Consider the following 19,339-nt stretch of genomic DNA (forward strand, 5'->3'; position numbering starts at 1 on the left):
CGCTGTTCTTCTGCATAATGAAGAAATCAAAAGGTGATTATTATAATGATGGACCAAATTTCATTTATAAATATAAGCATCCAGACTAAAAACATGGTAGTCTGAATGTGAAAGATTTCTTCTTAATGGGTAATATATAAATACTAAAAAAATATAATGTTGGTTCGGAAAACTCTTCTAAAAGACTCTTGATGGTAGGAAATGAAAGTATTTGGGGGGGGTGTTTCTTTGTGAGAAAGAAAGTGTTGCAATTTATTGTATGCAGCAAGGAATGAATAGATATGCAAAAAACTGAAATATTTCCTTATTTCTTTAAAAAAGTTAATTTTATACCACTTAATTTTGTAGTTATTCATAAACTTAGGCAGATACTACAAAGTCTCCTCTTTTTGAGGATTCAAAAATAGCAGGGGCAGCACCAGAATCTTATTCTGGAAAATAAAAAAGCTGAATGCAGTTGAGTGATACAATTGTTAGCAAAGCATAATTTATTTTTGTTTTTCAGAAGGAGACTAGGAAAGTTTTGAGGAGTAAAAACCAGTGGAAAAACTAATTATAGAACTGATGCAGATAAAAATAAGATGTAGAAAAAGAAACCAAGCTGAAAATGATCTTATGAAGAAAGCTTGCATTTAAAGGAGAGAGGAAACTTTATAAGCGTTTCCAGAGAGGGCAGAATTTAAGAGACAGCTGAAGAGGTTTGTGATACAGTATTGCAAAAGGGTTTTAGAGACAGTATTGAAACCCTATTTTCCTTTGACCTTGATCCTTGTCCTTAAATGGATGTGATTAGTTAAACTCAGCTGATTGCAAGTAACTCTTTAGAGTTGGAGTATGACCAAATTTTAGGTGCTCGTGCTAAATGAGCGTTTGTAAAGGTGATCCTTGGAGTGTGAGGTTTCTTAAACCTTTTTGTATACAAGCAAATTTTTTTCCAGAAACTGTTTACTGCAGCTTTCAGTAGCACATTAGTGTGCTGTTGAGTGAGGTTTTGGGAAAGTCATCTTTCCTGGCAATAGATGCAATGCAGGTCAGAGTTCTTTAGGAGTCGTTGTGTAGAGGTACTGTGCAGAGCTCTGTTAATGGAAACTATGTTAAAGATACGTGGAATGTCCCTGTGTGTCTGCCCTGCAGACAAAGTGCTTCTAAGTCCTGCTGTGTTTCATACTCTTTCTCCCATTTCTTTTCTCGAAAAGTAGGTATAACAAAAATTCTGGCCTTTTATTATTTTAACAGCTTCATTAACAGCCATGATGGTTTCACCTGTCTCCTGTGTGTTGTTCCTTCCACAGTGTTGCAGTAGGCTGCCAGCTTTCTTCTTCTTCACAATAAATAATTAAACTTTTAATATTTCCACAGATTTCCCTTGTCTCCTCCCTTTTCTGCTGTGTCACGTTTAACCATGCAGCACGTACAGTCAAGGTCAAATACTGTTCTGTTTCACTTAATCATTGATCTATATACTTGATCTCACCTTTACGATTACTCTCTCCTACCTTCACAGTCCAATAATACGAGTTGGACACGTCACATTCATTTTGTGTGCGTGAGGTTGAGTTTTTTTTTTTGTTTTAAATACTTCTGGTTTACAAAATGCTTTTTTGGTTATTTAAGAAATTACATTCCGGCCTTAGTTCTATATCCAAAACACTTTAGAGAATTGTTTTATTTATTTGGGAATGAATGAACGACATGAATGAACTAACTACTTTGTGTGCCTCAGTGCATTGTGGTTTTTTTGCTGTTGGTCACTCAGTTTGCAAGTTCTTCAGGATATGAATTTGTCTTCAGATTTTGTTTTTTACTGCTTTAAGTGTATTTTCATTCAGTTGTAGTCAAAATAGTAACTGATGCCAGTTTTCTGTCACTAAGTTTAGGCTAGCCATAGCCTGACCTTGTAGAGAGCAGGGAGAAGTAATAGATGGTTGTCAGACCTGTGGAAAGCACAAAGGACTGGGGAAGTGAAAGCTATTTCCTGCTTTAGAAGTCTCTTAATGGACCTAATGGGTAGATGGAAAATTAAGCTTCTTTCTAGAAGAAAACGTGCTAAATAAGAGGATGGGAATGATGAAGGAGATCAGGTATGGGATTGCTTGGCAGGGAGATAGAAATGTATATACAGAACTTTCCCCATAGAATTTTTCTTCTTTACTCCAAGATACAAACCTCTTACATGGAACACTACTTCTTACAATGCTAAGATGGCTGGATATGTTGCCACCCAGTGTCATTGCTTTGTCAGCGCTAGTAACAAGTTTGTGGGTAGTAAAATAATGTGCCTGTTCACCCTACTTCTATCCCAACTGGTTTCAGGGGAAAAAGGAACTAAACTTATGTTCTATTGTGAATCCTTCATGTGACTGAAAAGAGCTGAATCTGATAAAAGTGTGTTCTGGCTTGCAGAGAAAGAAAATATTAGCTTTGTTGGACAACAGCAGTCTTTGAGCATCATCCAACATAGGAGTTATAGTAGGTACAAAGTGGTTAAGCTGTAGAAGATACAGAAGAAAATTCATTTTTAAGTAATGCATTGCATGAAGCATATTGATGAAATCTACATGTATTATGAAATAGTGAAGGTAGAAACTGAAACTAGACTGATAGTCAAGGTAGAACTCAAGTCTGATACTTGAGCCATGAGCAGGCAGGAGATGTACCTTGAGCGTCAGACAGTGTGTTATTTTAGGTCTATTCTAAATGGAAACAACATTGTATGTGTAGTTTAAACTTTTGATCCCATTCTCACAGTGAATGACTACCTGTAAATTTTAATGTTTAGGACCAACACTATTCACACAGATGACAGGAATGTCAAACAGACAATGAGAGGGTTTAACAACTGCTGGGGGTAGGTAGTGGTGGATGCTGTGGGGTTTTTTCTTCTTCCACTGCTTTGGCATGGTAGTAATGCAGTGACATAAAATCGCATAGCTGAGGGAGGGAGGAGTTCATGGATGAACACCCTGACACACAACTTTTGCGACACTTCACAAAATGAGAATTTCTGAGGGAATAAGAATTCACGTTTTCACTTGATTTAGTAACTGTAGCTCCTTGTTTTTACTCCCTCCAATTTTAGTTTCACTGCATGCATTTGTTTGCCTTTTTTGAATACTTTTTGTAGGTAGACAGACTGCCAGCTCTTCAAAGGAAATGCTGTCATTTTTTTTTCTATATTACTAAAGTTACATCAAATATTGGCTTTCTTATGGAAGCTTTGTATCACATCAAAAACCCAAATAATCATTAACTGCTTTTTCAGTTAGAGATTTGCAGGGTACTAGAGATAGAATTTGGTCTATTTTTGCTCATTCATTAAAAATCAGCATGAAAAGATTCTACATGGTGTTTGTATAGTTTGGCATATCTTTATCCAATTTTGTTATTCCACTTTCTGATGGAAACAGGCATAGGATTTCTACTCAACTCTATCTTTCATCTGGGTGAAATCATATATTCTTTGAATAACACTCTGGATTTTTTTTTTGAGTTTCTCAGTATATTTGCTAGCAATTTATTAAAGAGGTAAATATATTCTTAGCTGGAAACCTGAACGATTGATCTGATTGTTCAGGACTAGCCACCAGACCCCTGGCACAGCTCAGAACAGGATCTAGAGCTCCATTGTTGTAAGTCCAAGTAGTTAGACTGTGAATACAGCCAGAAAAGGGGTTCACAAGTAGTTTTGTGTATGTGCCTGTGTTGTTAATTGTATAAATATATGCCTGACTTTTTAAAATACTTTCTTATTGGATGTTATTTATTAACTTCAGACTGTATACTAGAAGACTTAATATTAAAAGATGCAGCTGTCCAGTGCTACAATGTAAAGTTTCTAGAAATTACTTAAGTACTTAACTTACATTAGTATTGAAACTCATTACCAGAAAGAGCTAGGTTTTCAGAATGTATTTAAATTGGAAGAAAGCTGATGTTTTCAGGTGCTTTCGGTGCTTTCTGTTGAAGTGGTTACATAGTGATATAATAGAACATAGAGAAAGAATAGTTGCACGTTGTTTCAGTCCAGTCAGAATAAAGACCTGCTCGCTAACTGCATATGTCTTTGCACAAATGGTGCTGAAGCTGTTAACAGTGAATGGTGAGTATTTCCAAAAAAGCACTTTCCAAAAGAAGGAGAGAGAGAGAGAGAGAGAGAGAAGAAGAAAAAAGAGATGGGAAAATATTTTGTGTCCTCAGGCTCATTAATATAACTGTACTTTATGTTCATTAGTGCTAATCAGGCAGCTTCTAATAGCTTTTTCATTAATTTAAACAAATCATAGCTTTTATAGCTGAAATAAAGGCAGCAGTAGGTGAGAACTAGCTATTACTCTTGCTAAATTTAAAATGTAAACTACATTAAATTGGAAGGATTTTTTTTTAAGTCTTAAATATCTGAAATATGTTTTCTTTTACTTAGTCATTGAACAACTACCTAAAATCTGTTTATCTAATGGCTGAAATTTGGGATATGAGTGTTTTGTTTTTCTCTGTTCACAAATAGGAGATTTCTACAATGATTTTAGAATTTGATCACTCCTTGGTAATTTGAAACAGGTCATACCATCGCAAACTTCTCTGGTCTGCTGTGAATAATAGTTAATTACATGTGTTATGCACTGATTAAATTTGAATGTGTGATTAGATAGCTAATTATGTTAACAGTGCAATTGCACACTTTATGAGATGACCATGAAAACAGGCCCGCCCTGACATTAGGGCATTCTTATTTAGGTGGATGTTTGCATTTTTGGAACAACAAAGGCAACTCTAAAATTGTATAAATGTTTTTTGTCAAGAAACTTCCCTTAGAAGTAAAAGCATATTATATGTCTTTTTGTGGGCACTGTCTTTTATGTAATACTGTTTTTCCTTGAAAACGTTATGGCATAATTATATGAGCAGGTATTTGCTAATCACTTGGACTCTACATAGCTGGAATAGAGATAACATGAAGGAACATTTTTTTGGAAAAAAAATTGGTGAACATCAAGCTTTGTAGTAAGATGAAGTGTCCCTCTAGCAGTGCTTGAACTTATAAATGACATGCTCAGGTATCCTCTTTGGCTCGAAAGACATGGGATGGTTTGTGTCTGTCCTGTCTCTTGGTGTATTGGGAATGGTCTGTGATGGGGTGTTTAGCATTGCATCGTGCTTTGAAATGATTTGACACAGTGATCTTTAACTCGGCTAAAATCATGCTACAAACTGCTCTAACAGGTTAAAGACGTGATTGAGTCTCAATGCCTTTGAATTGTTGAAGTTGTTATTATAATAGGTGGTTTATAGATAGAGGTGTAGTAAATCTGAGTGCTAGTGTACATTTACTTCTCTAGATCTGTACTGCTTGCTGACACAGACTAACTGAAGATTCTGAGAAAGATTCCAGTTAAGAGTGAAGTAGATAAAATATATAGAGTTTCTAAGGAAATGTTGTCCAACTTCTCCCCCTCCCCATTCAGGAAATAGATTTTTTTTTTTTTTTAAGCAAAAGTGATATTTTAATTAGCTAGTACTTTGTAATCAGATTGTTGCAAAAAGGCTCTAAAAACCTGTGAGCAAAAACTCTCTGACCAATACTTTATCAATAACAAGAGAGTTTTAGAATCATGCAACTTTTGAAATTCCAAATAAATTCTGAATTTTTTCCATTTTATGTGACCAAAATAGATCTTTTTCACATTTAGAAATAAAGCTTGAATGTTCATTTTTCTCTTTCCTCAGTTTCTTTATTACTCTTCGCCACTTATGCAAGATAATATTTTTCTTTAGTTTTTTTTTTTTAATAGTTCAGTGTGCTACTCTAAAATTATTTCTAGAACTTCATGTTTGGAAAAGTTATTGATAAAAAGATATTTTTATAAATGGTAATAATAAAATAAAAATAAAAAATGTGAGGAAAAGTTAGATGCAGAAAAGTAATAGTATCAAGAATTAGGCACTCCAAGCCTCTTTTTTTAGTAAAAAAGAAAAGGGAGGAGGGGGAAGCTTAAGGATTTGTGATATTAAAAATAAAAGAATATGTTCCTAAATGGAAAATGTAATCCACTTCATTAGGGCAGGGTGACCAGGCTTTTTTAGAGAAGTATGAAAATGCCCTGAGTTGCCAAACTGCAACTGAAGAGAAGAAAAATATAGACCCAAAGTCAGGAACTGATATGAGAGAAATAGCATGTTCATTGTCATCATTCTACCTTATCTCTCTGCAGAACTCTTTTTAAAAATTTACAGGGCATCAGGAGAAACCTTACGCGTGAGTTTAAAGTTTTGCTGTTATCTTTGTACCTTAAAGGTCTTCCATGCCCTGGCACTGGGAGAGGAAAATGATAATGAGCGTATGCAGGATATTTTTCCTGTGATACTTCAAATTTACCACATTCTAAAACCTTACCATCTCTTTAATAAAAGCACATGGAAAGGCAAATCCCAGCTATTTCAAGGATTTTATGTGTAGTTAAAGGAATGTACATGAAATTAATACCTGCAAATGATTTCTCTTTGACTAGCATTAAGCTATGCCATGATACTAACATTTGTTAAGCCATCCCCTTGTTTTAATATGTGGTAATTAAAGACTTGGAGAAATAGACTATATTTTCCCCATTGATTAGGTCAGTAAATACATTCCAATGTAATATATAAATGATCATTAAAAGCCTTATGTGATAATACCCAGTTGAAATATGTAGAATGATGCATTTTAAAATTAAGGGCAGTAATGAGCCTAAGATGACTTCTCAAATATATCACTGCCTAATTTTCTATAGCTCGGGCATGTTTAATTTGTTTCATGTACTTAAATAATTTCAAGTGTATTGTACTTCTGCCATTTGTCCTGAGCTGTGTCTAGAACGTTGACATCTTTACAGCATTTGTAACCTACATGCTAGGAACATGCTTTTCTTTGCAACGCCTCTTATTTGGATGTTACAGTGGATTAGTCAAAATCAATTATTTTATAAAAATAATAGCAGAAAAACCATGATTATATCTGAGTACGTTAGGTAGCGCAAATTAGAATAAGAATATAGAACACTATGTTTTTGAACAGACCATCCATTTGGTATTTTCAGAATTTTATCTCAAAACAACTATGCAAAAGTCCCTCTCCCTGAAATATACCTCACTGAAGTGCTAATATGAATATTTAGTGAACAAAAACTGGAAGTTATCTTGACTATGTAGTGGCTGATCATTTTGCACACAAAAATGCTTTAGCCAGTACCCTTGGCTATATTTTGAAGTATTGCCACTAATGCTTAGGTTCAAGACAGCTAGTAACTTGGAAAAATTAAGGGTTCAGATTTTTCTCTACCTCCCAGGTAGTGACCTCCATCATCATGGATGATAACAACCGTAAGAGTCAAAAGCCTGAACAATTCTGATGTACATAACATAGGAATTGCCACTCACAACCTTGCAAGACTTGGTACAAGAGCTCTCCCTTCCTGCTGCTGCCAAGAACTGGTATGTAAATGGTTATATTTAGTCAATTCATGCTCCTGCATTATGTTGAAAAAAGTGGTAGAAGAGTTCATTTTTACTATAGAAAAGTGGAGACAGAAGTATGTTAGTAAGCAAGTGGATGAGCAGATCAGCTCTTCAGCTCCTGTATTTTTTTAAGGTTCTCTCTTTATTTTTATTTTTTTAAAGTGGACTATTTATTGGAGAGGGCTGCCCAACCCAGGATGCCAGGCTGCAGGTCTCTGGCTGACTGGCCACGGAATTCATAGATTTCTGGATCCTGGCTTTGCAGAAATGACTTTTTGCTGCAAAGAGTTGTCTTTGATTCATTTATTGTTGCAAGATAATTCAGAACAGTCCTAAAATGTCTAAGTGTTTATAAGAGAAAATAGGACAGGATTTAACAAAAATGATGATGTATTTACACCCTTGACCTACAGGTCTGTTCTTGCATGTAGTTTCGTTCAGATCTCTGCTATATGAATGAAAAAATCATTCATATATACAAAGGACATACATACGTAAGAAGAACTGACTTTCATTTGTACAGATCTCTGATTTTGGGTAGAATGGAATCTAAAATAATATTTTTATACTTTTTATGCACTGTGCTTTTTGAGCAGTTGTTATACTTCTATTTTTAACTGTTGAATTTTTTAAAAAAAATCTATTCTAGATTACAAATTCTACATTTTTAGAATTTTTTCAACTGTTATGCTTTTAACTTACCATGTAGGCTCTGGTTATCTCTTTGTTGCTTGTTTTAAACTTACATTTCGTTTGTGGAAAGGGTATAAATTGCAATTTAATAGAGAAAGGAGTTTTGGTTCTTATTAACTATTTATGAAATAAAATATTTATTAACTTTTCCAAACGATATAAATGATAGACTGTATAGATGGATTTGATTCGTTCATAAACGTAGTATTTCTGTGCTCTTAGTAAATGCTATACAATTTATCTACTTAAAATTTTTTTTTATCGTTGGATTTTACAACGGCAAAGCTTGACAGAAGTTGCTTCTTGGGTTGCAAAAACAGGAGGACATTTAATTTTTCCATTAGAATTAAGATCTATAAAAGTGAGCACTCCCACACGAGATTTATTATTAAGGACCTTAAAGTATGCTTTATGAAAGATGTAACGCTTCTGTTACCTGAACAAAACTGTCCCTGGAAACCTTGTAGCATTACTGACATGGCGCTTGATTTCACTCAAATCATAGTGTAAATAACATTTAAACATTATCCCTTTTTTAGCTTTAGGCTAAAGGTTGGTCCCATTCAAATTTGTCTGCCAAGAGCTTTGAAAATAAAGACTTTTAGCTAGGAAGTCTAATTTTGCTTTTCTTGTTTTCTAGAGAGTATACACTATCAAAGTTGTTTTGGTACACAAAGAAATTCCCCAGGCAGTCAGAACGGTGGTTGTTTGTTAGTTATGGTGGTGGAAAACAATTGAGGCAGAATAATTGCTTCCTCTCGAGAGGAAGGTCTATAATTCTGCCTCAGCTAGTGAGAATGTATGTGAAAATGGTTGACTGGCAATTCTCTGACCATCTTTGTGGCTCTTGCATAAACACTCGCAAGTAATCCTTGGGGCAGTTCATTACAAAAACCATAAATACATTTCCATCATAAATGTCATCCCTATCTACATGGATTCAGTTTAGGAATCACACTGTGGTGAAAGCATTTTTACTTGTAAATTCCAAGTAAAGGCTATGAACTACAGATTGCGGTCGTGAAAATAGCTGAAGGACAAGTAGACTGGAAGGGGCTTGTGCTGCTGCTGCCAATGCATGAACTGCTATCAGCTGGCTCAGAGTCAAGGCGGGTGGCTTAAGAAGTTGCTGTGTATGTAGCGCAGGCTAGGTTTTTTGCTATAGATTTTTCCTGTTGTCACTATTTTGGTATGCTTTTGGTGTAGTGTGACTAATAGCCAGAAAATTGTCCTGGCCATTGCCTGGAGTGGAGATGCAGTGCATCAAAACTTCCCCTCCCCTCCTCTGTAATTTGAATTTTTCAGTATATTTACTTCTCTGGAAAGAATGATACTGAAAAGAGAGTGCAAATTATGTTCAATGTAAAAGCTATTTGCTAAGTTAGTATGTTGGTACAGTGGGGTGCACGGATGTGCATAGAAAAAAAACAGGTGGCCTTTACACTGAATTTGCAAGCTTCTTCTAGATGAGCGGGTGAATTTTTCTCTGTTTCCCCTAAAATAAAGAACTAATAGGGCCATATTCTTTTCACTTTCCTGAGTAACTAAGATCTTATGCTAACTCATCTATTGCAATATAATTTGGTGAATTTTCAGCTTTCCTTCTGGTTGCGTCAGCTATGACATGTGTTGATGTATAGTTTTTCTTCAAAGCTTTCATCATAAAGGAAGCATCAGAACAGAGTTTCGTGCACTTTAATGTTTTCTTAGTCTAGTCCAAAAGCATATGCCATTTATATTGTAAAACATATTTCATGCTAAGAAATAGCAGCGTTACCTATCTGTACTACACTAACTGTGAGTACAGTTCTTTCAAGTAAAATATGTTCATTTCCTGGAATACAGCTACTTTTTGTTTGCTTGTGCTTAAGCACGTGAGATAAGACGTGATTGTTTGCACCTAGGAAGCTGTTGGCAGTTTATACGTCATGTATCACTTCACCTTTATCTGATATAGTAAATTACAAAATTTATAAAATATATAATGTTATGAATTCAGTTCTAGGTGACAAAATCGCATCAAGGCAGAATTGTGAAATATTTATTAAAAAACATTATGGAAAATGTACAGATACTAGAACAACATTCAACCTGTTTGACTTCTGTGAATCATTTCTTTTTATGGCTCTCCTTCTTCTGTTTGATGAACAGTATATATGTGGTTTACAATGAAGGGTATGTTTTAGTTTTCTTATGTTCAGACAATATTTTTCAGTTCTACTTAGATGGGACAGGGAGACTTCCTTAGAGCAGACTAACAAATTACAGCTTATCCCCAGAATTTTTTAGTTGCAGTAATTAGATTCTTTTCACATTGCTCAAAATCTAGGAACCAAGTATCTATGACTGTTTCAAGAAAACCTCAGAGTTTTAACGTTTATTCAAATGTCTAATCAAAATCTTTCAGAAGTTAATAGGAAGTATTTTAAATGAGCCTCTGTTTTTAATAGCCTCATCTGCTAACGTACTTTTGGGATGCTTTTCCTAGCAAAAAAACTACATCTGGAATTGATTTGTCCCCCCACCACCATCCAATTAAGCTGCAGCAGTTGACACATTTCTGTTGCTGAGTTGCAATGCTGAGTTTCTATGGGTCTTTTAGAAAGTGAAATTCTTGAACTGCTCAAGAAATGTTAGCTCCCACCAAATACATTCGTTGACAGGACTTGGCAAAACTTAATTGGGTTTTAATTATGCTACTGTTGTTAAGAACACAGTAAGGTCACTGCACCTGACACAGTGAGACTGCCTGTGTACTCTAGGTCCCAAGCAAAGCTCCCAGGGGTGCCTGCACTGCTTTACTTCCTCCTTGCATTCCTTTTTGCCAGTGTAGTTAAAGACAGCTTTTATCCAGATATGTAAAAACTCTGTAAATTTTTGTAGCCCAGGACCTATCCTATTCGTAACTCACCAATTGAGACTTTCTCCTGAGAACCCTGAATTTAAACAAAAGCTCTATATTAGGTAAAGAAAGGCTTTAAAAGACTGTTTGCTGCATTCCTAATGTCTGGGTTATTGAATGAAAGTTGATAGATAAAACCCAGGATGTTCTATGACTATTCCAGTAAGTCCTGCAGTGCATACTCATAGGTCCAGCTATAGCCTTCCTTAGCAAATGCTGTTATTGCTGCAGCATCCCTCTTTTCTTGTGTTTTTCAGTTCAGCAAAGCAGCATTAGCTGCTGGAATTATCCCTGGGCCCCTCCTGCTCCAAAACAGAGTTGGGGATGAGGAGGGAAGTCTTTCTGAGGATGCATCTCAAATTGCCTTCACTTAAGCTTAGCAGATACATAGAACAAATTGTACTGTGAAGACATACGCAGAATTTGCATTGTAACATATCAGGTAATAAACGTATGTTTTGATATTTCATCTTGAAATGCCGTTTAGATGTTGAATTACTATTATTGGCATGTTTGATAGGTTAGGTAAAACTAGTGCTTTTTTGAAAAATGAACGAAGAATTACTGCAAGACAGTTTCAATCAGTGAAAAAGAATTGCAAATAATAAAAGTGGAATATTAGATTTGAAAAGTTTGGATGGAACAGAGAGAATGAAAGATGTGGAAGGGGGAGTATTCAGAATATAAATGCAACTAAAAGAAAAACAAAACAACAAAAACAACCAAAAAGTGGTGGAAAGATACCAGTAGCAAAGATCTAAGACAGAATTTTGGGTTTTTTGATTCTCCTTAGGACTCAGGAGTGTCTGTTCTTCTGAGATTTCCACCAAAGTGTGAAAATAAATATGTTTGGATAGGACTAAGCTTGTAAGCTCATATATGGACCTCTTGATTCTCCTGTTTGTGTCTCAGCTGCCATTATAATGGCAGAAAAGAGCTGGAACAGAGGTAGGAAAGCAGTGCTTCCTTTCCTTTGGCCATAAGTTCCTTTATCCAACTGTAAAAGCCTTGTAAAGCACTGAAATGTGGCAGTCTCAAGTATGATTTAAATAAAAAGCATCTGGTAACTTTGTTAATAAGAATTATTTTTTGTATGTTTTTCCCCTATATTCTACATACACTTCCTATATATTTACTGTATATGGTGTATTACGTACACTCTATACTTATATGCAGATGCTCTTGACTGTCCATTACGTGTTGCTGGACAGCAAGTGACTCTTCTAGGAATTGGTTCGTCCTACCTTAGAGCTGAATTACCATGTCAATGTGCTCATCATCTTTTGATACTATAATAGAGGAGACGTTTAATAAATAGGCTGCCAATCAGATAACCTCATTTAAGTGTCTAAATTCCACTACTGAGTTAGATATTGGTATGCCGTGTGTGTGTGGAGTCCGGAGAGGGTTTTTTGGGAGATGCACTGAAAAGGGCTGGATAATCAAGCAGTTGACTGCTTATTGTATATTGTGCAGACACACTAATTATTGATTAGCACAAATCAGGAACAGAACAGCTTAGGCGGAACAGCTTTGCACTTATATCTTGGGTAACAGGAAAAAATATGTCCACCTCTTAAATTCCCTTGAGAGCTAAGCTTTGCTGCATCCCCACCCATACAGAATAGCCAACTCTGCAATACAGAGCAGCAGAAAATTCAGCAGTAATTGATATACTTTAAACTAGATAGTTGATGATTAGTATTATTTATTCATAAGTTGTAAATATGCCTTTTAATTATGTACACTGAGAAAACTGGAAAATAATATTACAAGTAGGTAAGGGAAATGAACAGTAAATGAAGAGTTGCCAGCTTTTAATTATGCAAATGAGCATCACTGCAGAAGAATTATTTTGTAATCTTTTTGTACTTAGAATTGCAAATCTATCTTGGTGGTTGTGTTTAGAAAACATGAAACTGGATTTATGTAACCTCTTTTCCATAGATCTTCTTGCAATGAATGAGACTGAGCAGAAATATCAGTAATCTTAAGAGACTGAATAGGTCAGGGTAATAGAATTGAAATATTACTGCCAATATTCTTCCTATGGGGGGATCCTGTTATATTGCGCTGCATTACTCAAGAAACAAGTTACTTGATTTTCCTGATTTGTTTACATAATATTTTTATTGAATATTTTGTTAACTTTTTATAGCCATATATTTTTATATTCTTTTTCTGTTGGGGAACCCAGCTAGGTATCTAAGCTATGAGTCTTCACAATTGGTAGGCTTTTGTTAGACTCTCTCCTGCTTTTGCAATATCCTGAATTACTTTCCTGGGGTGCCTCTATCTTGTCTCTTATGAATTCTACAGCCCGTTGCTGTTCTTGCTGGCTGAGTACGTTGCACTCTGGTGCTGGCTTGATGAGTAAAGAGTACTGAAAGAGTGAGTTAATTTGTAGTCTCTTCACATCACCATAAAAAAATTTTATCTGAGCTTCAGTGATGCTGGCAGTAGGGAGTACGTTTTTAAAATTCATTGAAAAAAAATAAAAATGAAAAGCCTTGCAAAATAGTTACGACAGAGAGATACATCACGAATGAAGTGCATTTAGGAGATTGCACACTAAGCAGTGAATATAAATCACTGCTTTACCTTAACCTGAGAAAAAATAGGATTTGGCTGAGGGCATTGTTTGTCACTGTCCAGCTTGATTGAGCTTTACTTTTCTGAGTGAGATATAACTCTCAACTTCCTAAGTCTAAAAGTCACATAGAATCACAGAATGGTTGAAGTTGGAAGAGACCTCTGGAGATCATCTAGTCCAACCTCCCTGCTCAAGCAGGGTCATCCAGAGCACATTGCACAAGACCCTTGTCCAGGCAGGTTTTGAATATCTCCAGGGAAGGAGACTCCACTACCTCTCTGGGCAACCTCTTCCAGTGCTCAGAGTAAAGAATTTTTTCCTCGTGTTGAGACGGAACTTCCTGTGTTTCCGTTTGTGCCCGTTGCCTCTTGTCCTGTCACTGGACACCAGTGAGAAGAGTTTGCCCCCATCCTCTTGACCACCCCCCTTTAGATGCTTGTACACATTGATGAGATCCCCTCTCAGTCGTCTCTTCTCCAGGCTAAACAGGCCCAGCTCTCTCAGCCTTTCCTCACAGGAGAGATGCTCCAGGCCCCTCATCATCTCTGAAGCCCTCCGCTGGACTCTCTCCAGTAGTGCCATGTCTCTCTTGTAGTAGGAGAGCCCAGAATTGGACACAGTAGTGCAGGTGAGGCCTCCCCAGGGCTGAGGAGAGGGGCAGGATCACCTCCCTCCACCTGCTGGCAACACTCTGCCTAATGCACCCCAGGATACCATTGGCCTTCTTGGCCACGAGGGCACATTACTGGCTCATGGTTAACTTGTCGTCCACCAGGACTCCCAGGTCCTGCTCTGCAGAGCTGCTTTCCAGCAGGTCAGCCCCCAACATAGCCAAACTATGTTAAACAAAAACTTGCACTGTGGTACAGGACTTCCTCCACCCCTGGTACTGAAGAATGGATCTCTATGTGTATACCTGAGTAATGCAGGTAATCCACTAGCTACCCATAACCAGAAATAATATTTCTTACATTTCAGAGATTCGTATATGCTACACAAAGAGAACTCGTATGAGACATTGTATAACATTGTATAATATTAACTTTGTTTGTTTATTTATGTTTAAGGGACTGGAACTATGGCAAGAAATGCTATTTGGAAAAGAAAAATACTGTATACTTTAGAGGTGGGAGAACCTGAAACTCAGAATGTGACCAGAACTGACTCTTGCCCATGGGCATTATGGATGAGATCTGCCAGAAACTGGAAATATTACTTCTGAAAGGCAGCATTCCCCAGAATAGCATTAAAATATCATCATTTGATGTCTTTCACTTTTGCAGTATTTTTTTTGGCAGGACCACTTCTATATGACCAGAAAACAGCAAACAGCAGGTGACAAATCAGCTTCAGAAGGTTTTATTTATGTCATGAGCATCCAAAAAGTCTAGCTATTTAGTTTAGCTAAATAAATGCAGTTGTTTTTCCCAGCAATTAATCTCGATAAGAAATCAATTTCAAAGAGTGTGTCTGGTATTATTTTTTTTGTCTCTTACAGTCTTTTATCTAGGGTTATGACTAAACTAGGATTCCAAAATTAATTCTTCCTGTTAAGTTTTAAAAGGAGTATAAAGGAGTATATCATTTTGTGTGGAGTTCAGCTGTAAAGTTTAACTAATACTTAATTTATGTAAACTGAATTAACACAGATAAGAAATTTCAGTTATCAAATTTCAGAGACTAATGGGAGGATAAGGTCTTAAGAAATTGGGGAAATTATTTTAAATAAGCAAAAAAAAAAAAAAAATTCCAAGAAATTAGCAAGTCTGCTATCCAAACAAGCTCTTCCTCAAGATGGGAAGAAGGTCTTGCTGTAAAATTGCATAGAAGTCAGTATCCAACATATACTGTCAGTGAAATATAGGAAAAGAAGCCATGTAGTTAGATTCACCAAATGAAGATCTAGGTTTACCTTAATGAAATGTTAAGAAAAAGTGAAAAATTCTATGCTGATTAAAAACAAATTATACTTGCGTAATCATTGTATTATTTGCTCTGAATAGTAAAGTTGTGGTTTGAAAGTGTTCCAAATTTCACAACCTTTAGGAAGTATTGTACTTCTCAGGATTTTTTAAAACAACTATTTCTGCTATTTAAAAAAAATCTCTCATGTTATGATCCCTTTTTGGTCAGTATACTTGTATTTAATTTTAAGTCTTTCTCTCCAGTCTTTTTAAAAAATTTTTTTTAAAAGAAACACGCATTTCTAAATGCATAAGAAGGAAAAGGTCTAGGATCTTGTGTGACCTTTCAGAAACTGAATTTCCAGTAAAGTTTACATTATGAGACTTCTCATAATTTTTTACATGATTAGAGATTTAAGGTATATCTGTACCATGCAATTTAGAGCACACAGAAGTATCCAAAAAGTGTTAGGGTAGTAACTTGGGGTAAGTCAGGGACTCTGAGAGATCAAGTAATTGGAAAGACATCATGTTGTTGACTGTATCCTAGGGTAGTATGCAGATAAGTTTTACATTTATCCTCTAGTTTGTAATCTCCTGGTGAACAGTGATATCTTCAGTATTGCTGAATATTTGTTTTTTCCTGCTGCAAGTATCTCAGAGTAGGGTGAACATGGGTGAAATAAATGATCTGAGTGGACTCGAGCTCCTAAATATAGTGAATCAGAGCAACATAGCAGGAGTAGCTGTGTGCGACTCGATCATGTATTTTTGTAGTTATTTTATTTATTTTAAATGAGTAGCAGCTGAGATTTTCCTCCCAGGCCTCGAAAGCTCTTTGAGTGCATTTCTGGGAAGCCCTTCCCTCCAGCAGTCAGAAGGGGCAGTCGGAGGGGGATCCTTTCCTGGCTCGTCACCTAGACTTCATGCTGAAGTTCCACAAGAAATCTGTGAAAAATTAAGGATGAACAAGTGTGCCCTAAGGAATCAGGGAAACTTCCTTCACCTTGAGTGCCCTGTATTTTATTTTTTAATGGGATAGCTAATTTTATTTTTGCCCTCTATCCAATTTATTTATTGATAAAGTCAATAAATAAATATGTAAAGATGAGTTTTAGTCAGTCAGTACCCTTTCTGATAGCTTCTCTAAATGGGAAGCTTTCCTATGCATACAAGTAGAGAGGGAATAGGCAAATGCAGTTATTCTCTTGTATAGTAGTTATTTTGGAGGCAGTATGGTGTACAGTTGTTGCATTTCTCATTGCATTTCTGTGCTGGTCAGATAAGCTGATTTTGAATCAAGTTTTCTATCTTGTCTTCAAAAAAAAAAAAAAATCTATCTCATGCTGTGGGACTTCTCATGAAAGCTGACAATGCAGGAATATGAGATATATGTACTTTTGTCTTTCCTCCCCAAAAGAGGTATCTTCTGTACGCTTTGGGTTTTTTTACTATTTCATTTTCTAAATCATGTTGGCAATATGCCTTATTAAAAATTCTACTCAATACAAAATCATACCACAGACTTCATTCTTATTTCAGGCATTTTATGAGCATTGTTTACTTGTTTAATAAGCATGAACAAGATGGTGTAAACCACCAAAATGCGTTTTTCTAAGAACGGAAAAGCAAATAAGGTTTTGTTTGTATTTACTTATATGTTCTTCAGAGAGATTTGAGGCACTCAGTTGCTGTAGACAGTTATGAACTTCTCTGTTATATTTGCTATCTTAATTAACATTTCCTATTCAGAAAAATATTTTGGTCTATTTCCCTCTCCTTTGTTTCTCCGATCTGCTCCATACGTATACTTTATAGAATTTTATTCAATTTGATGTATTTATTTATATGCTTAAGTATATTCACTGCCTTTCTGGTAGTAGTGAGTTTTTGCAGCACGTTTTTTATGTATCGAGGCAGTATGAAACCATTAAAAAGTTAATCTTTATACAAGTCAAAAATTTAAACCAAGAAGAGCGATTATGGTGTCTCCGGTGCACTCTTTGGAAGCTTTCTGAGGATCAGCTTAATTTTATGGCTGGACCCAATAAACAAACTGCTCTTTCAGACAAAGGTAAAGCAATCATCTTACACTCTTCTTTCTCAATGTCACCTATCTTTTTTTAAGTCTCTGTCAAATGAGAATGGCTAGTATAAATCTGAGGTCTTGGCACCACGCGCACTAATGAAAGCCCTTCTTGCATCAAGCATCCTAAAAATGAGATATATGTTTCTACTTGGTGCATGCATAACATAAAAGTTTTACTCATGAGGGCTATTAAATATGATGATGCCTGGAACATGAAGTTAGTCTTCTGTTTTGAATAGTTCTGTTGAGGTTGTTGTTAGCATAAAAATAAGTATGACTACTCAGTCATTCAGGGTATCTTCTGAGAACAGATTCTATTTGCAGAACAAGTTTATCATGATGTGTTACAGGAGACTATAACTGCTTGGTATTTGTTTACCTTTTGACATGTCCAGCAACATAAATTGTATTTTTGGTTTGTGCTTTTTCTGTAAGGACTCTAAAACCTGCCCTGAATTATTTATACATACGGTTATCAACACAATCCAATAGCAGAAGTCATGCTTGCATTTAGCTCTGGAGAGGGCAAATTGAGTCTAGTGATTAGAAAGAGGAATTTACTATGCTGCTAGCTCATGCGTCCATGAAGAAATATGCATTCTTCATTGTCCCAAATACTGATGAATTTGCAATCAGACTTCAGCTTTGCTTGTCGTTTGTTCTTACAGCTTCCAGGAGATGAAATGCTCAGGCTGAAAAAAATTCATTGCAATATTAATTCTGCTGGATTCAGATCTGAAAAATAAACAGGGCACATTCACTGCAAATATTAATAGATGTTACGTTGATCTTGCTATGAGAGTTATCAGCAGCAGCATGCTTTTTTTCTCTTTATGCTTTTGCGACAATCAAAGGCTTTGCTATTGTTTAGAGAGGGTGGTATAGCACTGATTTATTCTGCTTATTATCTGTTGATATGTCTTGTATATAAAGAAATATACTGTATATTGAAAAAGGTGAAGAATAATGATTATGTGCTCTACTGGAACAATAAAATAGTGCTCGGTCACTGGAAAGAAATTTAGGTATGTAGGTGAGTATAAGTCTATCACTCACTTGGGCTTCACTCACCCGTGGTTGGAGATGTACTAATTTGGAGTCTGGACAAAAGGTGATTTGGGGCATTCCTTGTAATTTAGAAAGACTTTGAGTAAGGCACAGAACAGTTCTTCCAGAAGCTGTGTATTCTAAAATGGAAAAACTAAAAAATAAAATAAGAAACTAGAATAATTACCCTATTAAAGAAAGGAATAGAATTTCTGTGCAAAAAGGGATACTTGATTTTTTTGTGTGTGCGTGTGTTATAGAAAATAATTTTACTTTATATTTCTTAATTGATGAAGGGTATTATGGGATACTTGTACTAACTATGAAAGCTCTGGGTGTTTGCAAATAGTTTAAACAGTTTCTGCTTGCTTCTGTTTATTTGATGTTCATGAATTTTTCATCTAAGTAGAACTGTATCCTTTTAATAAAAAAGGAACAGAAATATGCCATTTTTAGAAGCTTGTTAGCTCAAAGACCAAAACATAAATCAGAAGTAAGAGTGAATGGCATAAAACTATTTTATATTTAGAAAACGGTTGGAAAAACACATTTCCCACAGGATTTTCAATTACGCATAATCTTACCATCAAAACCTTTCGTATTCCTGTCAATATGCATAT

The 19,339-nt window shown here is 35.7% G+C and overlaps 1 protein-coding gene across 5 annotated transcripts in view; it reads left to right on the forward strand.

The window, feature by feature from the left end:
* Nucleotides 1–19,339, forward strand: part of SGCZ (sarcoglycan zeta) — a 494,736-nt gene that overhangs the window by 215,995 nt on the left and 259,402 nt on the right. For 2 of the 5 annotated variants that reach the window (XM_068942793.1, XM_068942794.1), the window contains exon 2: nucleotides 7,323–7,467. The exons of 2 other annotated variants lie outside the window; for them this stretch is intronic. In XM_068942793.1, coding sequence (XP_068798894.1) covers nucleotides 7,345–7,467 — 123 coding nt within the window. In that variant the 5' untranslated portion in view covers nucleotides 7,323–7,344. Of the gene's footprint in view, nucleotides 1–7,322; nucleotides 7,468–11,343; nucleotides 11,529–19,339 lie in introns of those variants that run through there. One more of the 5 variants, XM_068942796.1, reaches the window with a different exon arrangement.

The sequence above is a fragment of the Struthio camelus genome, chromosome 4 (genome assembly GCF_040807025.1).
Source record: "Struthio camelus isolate bStrCam1 chromosome 4, bStrCam1.hap1, whole genome shotgun sequence".
In the NCBI taxonomy this organism is placed as follows: domain Eukaryota; kingdom Metazoa; phylum Chordata; class Aves; order Struthioniformes; family Struthionidae; genus Struthio; species Struthio camelus.